A 13161-nucleotide genomic window follows, 5' to 3' on the forward strand; every position below is an offset into this window, starting at 1 on the left:
TGGAAAGCTCCTGCGTGGTAACATAATAAGTAATGTGCGGTTAAACAGCTCTGATTTCTTGGAAAACCAACCTCCTACATCTTTAGACTCACACCATCGAGGCCTCCGATTGCTGTTACTTAGCATAATAAGAGACAGTGGAACGGCAGCACAACACAACACAACACAGGAAGTCATTTTTCACTGGGCTTAACGTCTTAAATCCTCCCTAACTGTAATGTTTCCAAAATAAGACCATCTTCCACTGACACTAAAGTCGCCGTCTCGCCTGTCTCCTCTGTGCTTCTTTGTTCTATTTCCTCCAGCGTTGTCAGCTCCAAGGCCTCCACCAGAAAAGCCAGCTCCACACAGCCTCCCAGAGAGAAGCTGGCAACAATCTTTGAAGCTAAAAATAACCGCAGCAAAATGCAGCGAGCTCGGGATAATCAGAACCCACGCCCATATGCAGGCCCGCTCGCTCACTCACAGGGCCGCCTGCTAAACTGCTGAGTGGCAAAAGACCTGGATACAATCACACTGGGATCAATATCTCTTACTGGGCAGAGAGGATGGCTGAGGTGGCTCATATAATGTGCATGAACAATATGCCACCAGACAACGACACACCCACATACGAAGGATCATTATGTACAGCTAACCAAGAGGGAGGATCTCTTGCTGGTACTGATGTCAAAATTAATGACCAGGAAAACAGATTCATTAGAAGAGCTTGAGGTGGTTTTCAGTCAGGTCCTCATTCCAAAATATCACTTTCACAAACAATAGTCTTAAAACACCCTCTGGGTCAGTGCTGCAATAATAGAAGTCCTATACATAATATTATATTACTTTTTTTTTCAGCTAACCTATTTAATGTATTTGTATTCTGTCTCCACATCATCACTCATCATGTTGGAGATGCACTGAAGCCAGCGTGTGTTTGTGGCTGACGTGGAGATGAAAATGTTTCTGCAAACTGCCGATACGTTCGCATTTGTTGGTGTCATTGGCTCTGCAGGTTTCAGACGACAACAACTGGTGAGAAGAACCTACGTTTGTAAACATAAACATAACCAGACAGTAAACACAGCGTCACAACATGAAACTGAATGTAGAGAAACGTAAACTCACAACAAAAAACACAGTTTCAGCATATTCATGGCTTGTTTGTGATTCTCAGGGGCAGAAACATTTACAATGTGAGCACACTCATGCATACATGACACATGCTGGAAGCTAAACAATATCATTATCACGCAACCTTGAGTGTGTCACCTGAAAAGCATAAGGCCACACATGTGCTGGCTGCAGCCGGAGTGTTGCAGACTGCATTTGCTAACGCAACAAATGCATGAAACAACTGGAGAGAGCTGACCACAACCACAGCTTATCGGTCTGATAAAGAAAAAACTCTGGTACCTGTGTTGGAAAAAGTAACCCCTGCACAGAATGGGCTCACTCTGCTGTTATGAGTTTATTTATATTTTTGTGTTTTGTGTTACTAATGCATGAACACTGAGAAAACAAAAATCCTCATATTTCAAAGTTGGCATTTATAGAACATCTTGTATTATAAAAGTATCATATATCCTTGTACATGGTCATATAGAGTTACATAAAGAGCCACTGATATCTCTGAACAGGAGGTGTTCATTTCACTTTTACTCATTTTGAATTTATAACTTCACATTCTTTTTGTTGGACTAAGTTTTGTGAGTTCTTGTGTATACTACAACTCTTAATGACACTCCGGCGAGTCCAGTCAACATCAGCAGAGTAGCGGTAATATGAATCAGACGAGCTGACCTTGAGAGACATGAGGGGAGAGAGAGGGAGGGACGGCTCTGCAGCGGAGGAAACAATTCAATCATACTGCTCAGCCCATGAAATAAACCATATCAGACTAAAACTGGTTCAGGCCTGAATTGTTGGGCTCCCTGCTAGCTCAGTGTACACTGAGGTTAAATAATCACTGTCTAAGCATTTTATCTTCGTTAATAGCATTGTTTACTGCCAGGTGCCAACAGCATAATGAGCAGAAGGCAGGGGGAGAGGCTTTTCTTCACACCGATGCATCACCAACACATTTTTAATGCTCAAAGCATAAAAGTGAGGGAGGTCAAACTGAGTCATTTGGATTATATGACCTACAGCTGATGTCTACATATGCCAGTTGATATATTATGCATGGTATATTACAAAATCTGTCTTCCTAAAGGATTGTTGGAAGAAATGACACACAGATGAGCATGGAAATTCTGCAGATGTACTTGTGGTGTTGTGACAGAATATGTACCATGCTTAATGAGTCTTTCAGATCAAATATAGCAATAAAATCGGGCCGAGGACCTTTGAAATATTTATGTCAAGGCACTGCCTTTAAAGTTCTTCCCTTACCAAGTACACTTCAGCTCATGAACTTAACTTGAATGAAATACTGTACATATTAATTGCTGATCTGTGAATATGTTTGCTTGATTTGGATAAGATAAGCCTATATAGCTTAGGTCAAGGTACTGCACATGACAGCTGACCCAGAATGTATGACTGTTTCAAAAACATCACATAGTATGAGTGGTTATTCAACCCAATCTCCAGAATCTCAGTGTACATGACAACCATGGACACGTTGCAAATTTACATTTTCTAAGTGTTCAAACATCCACTGATTGGGTGGATAGTTTGAGTTTCCTGCCAAAACAGAGAAACGAGCAGCAAAACTAGCTGTTGGCTACAGTTGAACTCAGTCTGATATTTATTTGCTTACTTGTGTTAAACGGTTTGCTGCTGAGGGCCAGCTGACAGATTTAATAAGAGAGGGAGCCGAGGGCGGGCTGTGGGGAAAGAGGGTGAGGATTATTGCCTCTGTGGAAACCTCTTTTATTTAATTACCCAAAAAAAAAAAAAAAAAAAAAAAAAAATCAATGCGTTTCTTAGGTGCTCTGCGATGTATTATATCACATCTGGAAACAAATAATAGGTATTAGGCTAAATGTACATCCTGTTTTATTTGAATTTTACAAGTAAGTACAAGTGAATATAAGAAAACCATAAAATTAGAATGTCAAGAAAACCTTGGTACCAACTGAAAGTTTGCAACGGACCCTCAACTTTTTTCATACCTGATGAGACGATTAATTTATGAATTTAATAATCTTTAACAACAAGAAACAAGAAGAAACCCCAACTTGTTAAACAGTATTAGTGCTGGTGGAATGGAAACATTAAGGATTAGGTATTTAATCTTTTGATGACGGGGATGTAGCTGCTGCTACTTGGCTGAGCTGTTACTAGTGCTGTCACTGTTAAGGCAAATGAATCTTTATTGTCTCATCAAGAGCCTGAGACGTTATTTCCCATTAGCAGTCAGAGGTAAACACCTCAGAGAGTTTGCAGAGTTGAGCAGTTGGCTAGCAGGTGGCAGCCTGCTCTGGAGAGGTGGCGCAGGGCAGGTGAGTCCCAGGAAAGGAATGAACTGTTCTTACATCGTGTCAGCTGCTACCTCTCTCGCCACTGGCTCCAATAAACTGGAGGAAGCTTCATCGAATGAACATAGCATGAACCTGAGTTCATTATTAAAGGCTCCCCTGAAGTTAGCAGTTGCATTTAACAACTTTGTACCTCATCATCATCTGGACCAGGATGATCGATGTGTGCTCAGGAGGGTAGGGCGGCTGGAGAGGGTAGATGAGAGAAGAGAGGGAGATGGAGAATGTTCACCTTCATGAAATCACAGAGTAATTTTCTTAAAAATCTCAAACAATTAACTCTCTTTTCACCAACAAGAAAAATCCCCTTCAGCGTGGGGAATGAAAGGAGGCCTGAACACCTCATTCACTCAAGATGTATGCATGTACCGGGAATTGCTCGGCGTGGGATAATTCGTCAAAGGGCCATCTTCAATTATTTACACGTTCCTCTACATATTGAACATGTTTCTCTTTCGCATCATTAATAATTCATCACTCATCCTCCTGCAAGACATTTCATCAGAATGAATCAAAGTGACACTGAACTTCATTCTCATGGCTTCTCTGCTGAATTAAAACTCTAATCGGGATGGTATGACGGGTTGTTGATGCATTTGGTTTGTGGCACCAGCTGCATCACACATACACCAAACTTAACTTCCAAATGCATGCCCTGATCTTTTAGGATCAACTCCTGTCATCAGTCATATGACACCATGGCAACTAAATAAATTGGAACACGAAGAGAGTGTGGACATATTTATCATTTAGATGCATGCAATACAGTTGTTAGGTTCACAGATGTGATGTTTATGAGACCCTTGAGATGGGAAGATGTTTTTTCGGCTTAGCTGTGTTTGGAATTTATTTCAGAGCCATAACTGCACATCATTTACCTCATAATGTCAGCGCTGGTCAGAAAATCGAAAGAGAAGAAAACATTGTAATGAAACAGCAGTTGCAAAAACTCACTCGGCCTATTAAGAAGCTCTACAATTATGGACAATGGAATTGTTTTACTTTTAGTATTGCGTATTCCCAAACAGACTTTCAGGGCACCTGGATGGGACCAGGGACGCTGCCTCTCTGCCACCTGTTGGTAACAACCTGAACTATCCAGCCCAGTCACCCGACTAAAATGTTGGCAGTCAACATCTCTCCAAACCGCTGATATGTGCAGGATTGTATGTGTCATCCATACCATATTAACATTTCTACAACACGTGCCACTTCACGTTCGCATTACATATAAATGAATTGGATTCCATGTTGGGAGTTGACGGAGATGGGTGTGGACGCTGCAGATCACATGTTGAGATGGTGTTACAACATTTGTAAGTGTGATAACACTGGATATGCTGAAGGAGGATAGGAGACAATTTCCAGCTGTGTGTTTGGTGACTAAATCAAGTAATCTACAATAAAATATGATAGTCCCCTTACCTTAACTCAGGGTAGTAACCCCTCTTCGCAGCCACTTTGCAGACTTTGATGGGTGATATAATCCCAGAATATACTGACAAAGTACTGTATAAAAAATGTGCACTATGGTTTTCGTACATGTTGCGATTCAGTCACCACTGATCTGATATTATTGTTTCCTTGAAAGCTGTAATTATGTCCTAAGGAGCTCTTTCAGCTGCATGGAAGCAATCAGACTTCAAGGATGCTGCTGATTTCAGTTCTCAGACACACAACAGGTCACGGCTGGGTCACACTAATTGAAAGCATATAGACACATACATATGCTGATGTGGACACAAGTGTGTGTATATATGTGCAAGCATGCGGGTGGGCAGTGTGCGCAAACACACACATACATGCATAGAAAAAGCCCATAGGGAACCTGTTACTAAGCAGCTTATAGAGAATTAATCCAAGTGTAAAGATTGTGAGCCCCACAATCTTGTTTAAAACCTAAAATCTGGTTTAAAACCTAAAATCTCTCACTATGAGATGACCAGCGCAACACAAACATGTAAACTGATGCCCTCTGTGTTGGCCAGCAGCGATGGAAGTTCATTTCTCGCTCATTTGGAGGCATTTCCTGTGTGGCAGATTAGCTGAAATGACGAAGAACTAAGGACATGTTTTAAATTTGCATCAATTAAGCGTATTATTTTGCTTTTGAAAGTACATCTACTGTAGTTGGATAGAAAACCACCAAAATGATGCCAGGACACAACATTACACAGAATATCTGTTTTGCCAGTTGGCCACATTTGGTGATCATGGCCGAGATGTAGCTGAGAGCAACTCATCAAATACTGCAGTCTGGTCAGTGGCCCTGCACTTCAGAGTCTGATGCTGTTTCCCTCTGGAATCACTTCATGAAGAACTCCTCTGGTGCAAGAGTTTAAAGAGCAAGAAAAGTCCATGTTGCTCTGTAAGCAAGTTAGCATGTACAACTTACGTCCGCTACGTTCCGTGAGTTACAAGAGTGAACTTAGATATTTCATCCCTAAGTTTCATCTTTGCCCATCTGCAACTGCTTGATGTTATTATCAGTCCCGAGGTCATAATGTCATATGTGAACTGTTGTAACCACATATTGCATATTTTGTAATATTGCTAACTTGATCCTTTATGTGCACAACTGAAGGTAGAGGAGTTGTTAGAGAGTCATAGTTTGAAGCCTAAGGCCACAGACCAAGCTGCCATATTTGATGAGCTGGGAGTGAGAATGTGTTGCGGGGAGACATGTTGGACAACATGTTGAGACCAATCCAAACACAGTTTGCATTATTTCACAACCTGCATTGCCGTGCAAATGTGACTGGATGGGCAGACAAACTAGGCAAGAGAAGTGCTTGAGTTGTGTTTACTTATCATGCATCATACAAAACACTGGATAAAACATGTCATACCAAACACACTCATAATATTGCAAAAAAAAAAGTTAGTTTTGTCTTAAATTCCTTTACTTGTCTCCACATACATAGATGAAGAACACCTGATGTCTCATCAAAAATATCCCACTTTGTCGCCATAAATGAAGCTTGAAATCAACCAAGGTCTCCTTAAAGATATCCAGTGATGTCATGCTGTTGAAAAGCACTCTTGAATTAGTGTCACTGACTTGGCAGCCTTCTCGCCCAGCTGTTCACTCTACCACCACCCCCTCTACCTTTCAACATGAGGTAATGTGAATGTGATATGACATGTAGTGTGGAGATATCAATAAGGTATATGTATGACATTTACACGCTTCAACGTCTTGGTGGCTTGCATATACGATAACTGCCAACATTATATTTTGCCAGCCGAGCTGAGAAAATAACCGATCTTTTGAGCTGACTAAGTATATATAGATATATATTGCAATATGTATGTATGTATGTATGTATGTATGTATGTATGTATGTATGTATGTAAAACAAAACCTGGCTTGCTGGAAACTACATGTTTATGTCAGTGAAAGGTTGGTGCATGGTTCAGCATAATATACCATAAATACTGAGATACAGCTTCCCTCCACTATACTGTCACAAAAACCAGCAATAAGGACCACTTTATTGTGTGTGATTTTCTTTCTTTTTTTTTTTTTTAAATGCATCTAAACCATTTCCTCGGGCCTCTCCAACATCCCCTTGAGGGATCCTGAAACACAGCCTAGAAAAAATGTTCCCTCAAATGTGTCACCTCAGAAAAAAAACATCCCGCTACGGACCATCTATCAAAACAATCCTTCAGCAGTCAGCCTGCTTGTAAGCCCATGTAGAGTGCCTGTGACTGATAGGTGGGCTAATGTAATTCTGTTGCTTCCACAGTCATGGTGATGGGCTGTTAATCTGGATTTAGGTTTCAGGGCCGCTGTCTGACTGAAACCTAATCTCACTGAGTGGCTCAGCACGGAGACAAAGACCTCAGAGTGCACCAGGACGTCTTCTGAAGCTCGGACATGACAATCATGTCATAATCTACAATCACAGACCAGTATCCACTGACATCCTGTGCTTCTTTGTTTTTTCTCCTCTGTAATTTGGATATCCTATTGTACAAATGTAGTCCGAGTGCCTTGTCGTTATTGAATAAACCTTTGTAGGGATTTACTCATCATAACATTGACTCATCTGGTCTTATTTACTAACATTAATAATTCCCTTTTTGTGATCCCTCTGCATGCTTATGACCTATTTCAATAACTTGCCAATAACTAGACTATCTGCTTAGTAAGGCAGCAATAAGTAATTCAATTGGAATGATGTGAACACTTATAAAACCCCAGGACAAACATTTCTAATCTATTTCCCCAGCTGAAGCATCAATGGATTACCAGTCCTAACTTGTAATCTTAAAAGGTGATGAATAAGGGCACATATTTCCACTTAGCTTGATTCAAGAGGTATTATCGCTGAGACATCACCTGACATTTTGGCCTGTGGTGCAGAGGTCACCTGGCTTCTCTATAACGATATCATCTCTCCTGGGTCCGTCTGCCTCATTCTTCAGTTTATAGCACAGGGATGGCTTAAGATTTTGTGAGGGTCCAACAGATTTAAATGTCAATCATGCTTTCAAAGTGACATTTGTGAGGAGTAAGACGTCTCGACTATTATATTGCTATAGTTGTCAGATCTTGACTTTTTGATAGTTAGACAAGCTAGAATGTCACCAAATACCACCAACGTTAAACTGCAACAGGAGTTCTGGAGGCATAAGTGCAGCAGACTAGCAGCTGGGACACTTCTGAGCCACGGATCGCTGTGAAGGTTGAGTCACCAGGAGAAAGGATCTTTATAAAGATCAAGCTGAGGACGGTAACGTAGACAGAAATGTTAGGAGGGAGGTCAACAACAACTTCCAGAGTACACTTTATCAAAAAGCATCCATTCACAACGCTAAAAATACCCACTGGCCGCTGCTAATGGAAAACTAAAGCTAAACATACATACAGCGGTTAGCATGAAGTAACTTTGGTTCAACCGGTGGCTCATCCCACTTAGGAACTCTATTTCCTGAAGCAGACCGGTGAGAACACCATAGTGAGATACAATCTTTAGTCCATCTCTATTTTGTGACCCACAAAGATATGGATAGCATCAATAAGAGCACACAGATGGCCTGCTCTACTTCAACTAATAGAAATGTCTTCATTTCTGAGTGCAAGCCAACACAGGCAATTCACTGATACCACATAACACATTCACACATAATGGATAGTTAATGTGAAAATGATGGCCTTCTCCAATCAAAGCAGCATGTGGGTGGTGGAATGGAAGGGGTGGGAGGGTGAAGGGTGTTTAGGATTATCGAGGCAGTCGGCTGTTCTGTAGTGGCAGAACTTTCTCAGGAAAGCCGGAGAGGGAGTGACATTTCCCATTGGATATCCATCAACGGGGCTTAATGGTTTTCATGAGCACTTGCTGGAGAAATGACATTCTTTCTGTTAATGGTTAATTAATAAATGAAAGGATGGTGATGAATGGGCCCCATTTTTGCTTCTGGTAATGAAATGATACACATTTTTTTCCCCCTGTGTTTCTAATTATCGGAGGGAACATTCTCTTGTGTAATCTGTGGACATTTTCATTATCATGGACACAAAAGCAGCAACCACACCTTTTGCATTCAAGCAGGCAGAAGCCACGGCAGGTGCAATGGAGTGATTTAGTTTATCAATTATATAATAAATGGCTGCTGTTGTGTAATTATGAATCATGGGCTTCAGTGCAACACACACTAAAATGGCTCACCAAGGTGGACATGGTGTAATATTAAAGATTAAAAAGCGATACCCAAGCTTAAATGTCATGGCCATTCAGGTTAATGCAGATTAATTCATATCATACTCTATATAATATGAACTGACAGATCATGTCATTAAGTAATGCAAACTGCAGGAAGAGAATGACCGGTTGCACCTGAAATGCCCTTTTCCACCTGTTTTCAGCAACATCTACTGACATGTGAGCATTTTTTTTTTTCTTTTTTTCCACTGCAGACAGAAGGAAGAGCACGAGGTCACACCGTTAATAATATAACCCACTCCTGTCTGTACAGGGCAAGCCAGGATCAGAGCCACAGACATTGTAGGCAGAGGGAAGTCCAGCACATAGAGTGACACCATTTTGAGAAACAGAAAGATTTGTCATGGAGGAAGCTGTGTGAGGTGTGTGTATGTGTGTGCGTGTGTGTCATTGATTACTTTAAAAAAAAAAAAGGAAGAAAAATCCCTCCTGCAGCAACAATCAATAGCATGTGCTGCACGGCATCACTCGAGTCAAGGGCAGAGATGGTGCACACAAATGGATTAGAATACACTTATTCACCAACAAATCTGTTGCTGTCAGTTATTCACCACTTTAACATTTAATTAAGAACTGCGTTATAAACCATGTGCACTTTCTCACACTCTTCCCTTGTGTCTAATTCACAGTACAGGAATCATATTGCACAATGAACCTGTAAAAAATGTACATGAGTGACTCTTTATACCAACCTCTATCCACTTTATGTGATGCTACTATGAACCTACTCAGTATCAACAAATATCATCCAAACATTCACTGCTGTATGCACCACCATTTTAAAGTCAAGCCATGGTGCTGGAAACGGACGTCTGCTGCCTCCCGTCCCTCCAGCACATGATGCAGCAAAGAAAAGTCGAACCACTCACAACAGAGAGATTGAGCATAGAGTCCTGCAACAGTGTTACATGTACAATATCCACAACAGGAGTGTAGCAGCCAGAACCAGTGGAGAACCTTTCACACACATCAGCCAGTACAAGGGCAACACACTTGTTTGGTGCCATATGTGAATGTGAATGAATCTGTTCAACCATGCCAAGCCTCAGTCAATTCAACGTCAAGACTTTCCTTCAAAGATCATTGAAGTTGACCTCCTCTTTTCATTTTTCAAATTATAAAACAAAAATAAAACAAACACCGAAAAGAATCGCCTTTAGTGATGTAAGTGACTCACGTGTTTTGCGGTGGCTGTGCGTACGCGTGGAGAGCGTGGTAGAGACCGCCTCAGTAGTAGTATGCTCGGGGGTCCACATCTGCGTAGAGTCATGGAGTACAGTTGGATTGGATGGTGAGGGGCTAGATGTTGCTGCTCCAATGATGAAGGTCGTCCGTGGCCCTGGAGTGGTCGTAGTAAAACCCGAAGGTCCACGTCCGTTACGATGTACAGGATTCCGTGGGGTAACTTGGCTACCAGAGGCTCCATTCCCTCGAGGGTTTATAGTCGTGGTAGTAGCAGTGGAACGAGTTCTACCTTTTGCAACAGTTACTGTTCTAGGCGTCGGGTTCCCACCATCGACTGTAGGAGTAGTTGTGGTGGTGGTGGTATCAGGACTTTTGGGAATCCCGCTTGGCTTAGAGAGGAAGATAGGATCCTGGCCTATCCGATTAGCATCCACTAGGTCTGTTGGCACGTAATCCCGTACTGTGCCGACGACAATCCATTTCAGTAGCATCAGGCTCAATCCAAGGCCAATGAAACCAATAAGTAAAGGGACCACACACAGCCATGTCTGCTGGCGAGGCCATACTGCACAGCGAAGGGGACCCTGATCCTGGGCCTGGCCCTCTCCACGCCCTGCTGTAGCCCCTGAACCCTCAGGTTCCTCCAGGATCACCGCCCCGGAGACAGCTGCCCCAGAACACTCACTCATCCTTCCCTGCCGTCCTTTATGGCTCATTGAGGGTTAACCCTGTGATAGGCATCAGTAGCTTATTACAGAAAGGTTCCCTACAATGCCGGACAATCAGAAGAAACAAAATGAAAGGTGAAGAAATGGACACAAACAAACTTCACGGGAATCGGATGCTTAGAAACACGTACACAAAGATGTAATCCAAGGGTAGAGACAAGGGGAAGGGTGCAGGAGATACATGCATACACACCACCACAAACACACAAGCACACACACTCACACTCGGAGACACCCAGTGAGAAATGGAGGAGCTGGCGTAGACGGATAATCGAACGATTAGTCCGCGTTTAGTCCTGCCCAGCTCCCGATGTCCAACTGAAGCAACAGCAAACTTCAAGAATGTTCACAGCAGGGTAAGCCAGAGGAAGAAGACTAAGAAGTGACGCTTTTAACAGGGAGGAAGAGGGACAAAGAGAGATATGGGAGGGAGAGATGGGTGGGAAGGAACAGCTTTACATCTGTGCATGTGAGCTATCTGTGGCATCAATGTCCGGATGCCACTGCAGCAAAAATCCACAGCAATTTCTACTTCACATGCATGTATGTCCCCTCCATGTACAATCCACAGTGGGTCAGTATTGTCTAATCAGGGGAGTGAAACTTGCAGGGTGGGTCTCGATGCTTCCCCACCCTATGCAAGACCAAAAAAATGAAAGATGCTTCCCAATGCAGCCTGTTCCGACAGCTTTAGCAGAGTCAGCGTCCCTTAGCTTCCAAAATGTGTCTCTTTCGTAACTGAAAGAGAGCGAGAGCAAAAAGATCTGTCGTTTATGCCTCTTCCAAACAATCCCCTCGGATTAATCACTATCTCTGTTTGCCCGTTGCTTTTCAATCAGCCTCTCCCTTTTTGAGGATTTTTTTTTCTATCACTCCTTGGATCCAAACCCACTTTTCTTCTTTTGTGTGTGCTCTAAATTCCAGTGCAGCTAAAAATAAAGCAGTAGACTCCAATTAATTTTCCAGGTCCAGTCGAAATGCAAGTTGAGTACAGAGAGAGGTAGAGGGAAGGAAAAAAAAAGACTGAGGGGTGTTGTCGCGCAGTGGTATCACAGGGCGGATAAATCTGCAACTGCGACGCGTGATCCCGCTCCTTCTCCAGCCGGCTGTGGATCAGATTTCCCCAAGCTGTCCGCTCAGCGCCCTGCTGTCTCAGTGTACTGTCCGTTATTACTGCAGCAAACACTCAGAAAGCCTCTTCTCATCTATTTGAAGGAAACATTCCACCACAGAGGAATAAAATGAGAGAGCAAGCGGATGGGAATCAGGGAGTGGATGAAATGACTGAAGCAGAATGAGCAGAAAGCGAGAGATAGGAGGAAAAACACAAACAGGAGGTCACAGTGTTTAAAAATATCCCACTGATTCGCTCTTTCCAAGAGGTGTTTTTTCCTCAGTCCCTCAAAGCCTGTGCTCTTTCCAGTCAGCCTGTGATTTGTTGGTCGAGTTGCTGGGATCCTCTGCTCGTCCTTCCCTTCAGGATGATTTCTTAAAGATGATTAGGAATGTGAGCCCCGCGCTGGGATGAGAACTTGCAACTGCAGCAGCGAATGCTCCCCAACCCCCCGTGGGGTTCGCAACATCCGACGACGCAGCTGTCTTTACCTGTGGCAATTGTGATGCAGACGCACATACAGCTGCCTCCCCCGAGCTGCCGCTGCTGAGAGACAGGGAACGACTGAGAAGGGGGAAAAAAATGCAGGCACAGACAGAGCAGAGTGTGCACACTGATAGAGCAAGGGAACAGAGAGAGAGAGAGAGAGAGAGAGAGAGCAAGAGAGAGGGAGGGAGGGAGGGAGAGAGAGAAAGAGGCTGCACCTGCTAGATGCACCAGCACTGGGAAGCTTGCCCACCTCCGTTAGCAGGGAGGGGAGTGAGCAAAGATGCAGAATGCATACAGAAAAGTGGAAGAAAAAAGGGAAAGAGTGGTGGAGATGTGTGTACAGATTAAGATAATGAGAGCGGATGGCAGGAGAGGGGGGAGAGTGCTCTGCAGCGGCAGATGAGGCTGTTACCAGCGAGAAGCCTGCGTCCCAGACGGATCAGAGC

General features: G+C 43.0%; 1 protein-coding gene across 1 annotated transcript in view; it reads right to left on the reverse strand.

Annotated features, from left to right (window-relative positions):
• Nucleotides 1–12856, reverse strand: part of LOC119033828 (pro-neuregulin-3, membrane-bound isoform) — a 318729-nt gene extending 305873 nt beyond the window's left edge. The window contains exon 1 of the mRNA XM_037124389.1: nt 10377–12856. Coding sequence (XP_036980284.1) covers nt 10377–11100 — 724 coding nt within the window. The 5' untranslated portion in view covers nt 11101–12856. The remainder of the gene's footprint in view (nt 1–10376) is intronic.
• Between the last annotated feature and the right edge of the window lie 305 nt (nt 12857–13161).

This window comes from Acanthopagrus latus, chromosome 15, assembly GCF_904848185.1.
Source record: "Acanthopagrus latus isolate v.2019 chromosome 15, fAcaLat1.1, whole genome shotgun sequence".
Classification (NCBI taxonomy): Eukaryota; Metazoa; Chordata; class Actinopteri; order Spariformes; family Sparidae; genus Acanthopagrus; species Acanthopagrus latus.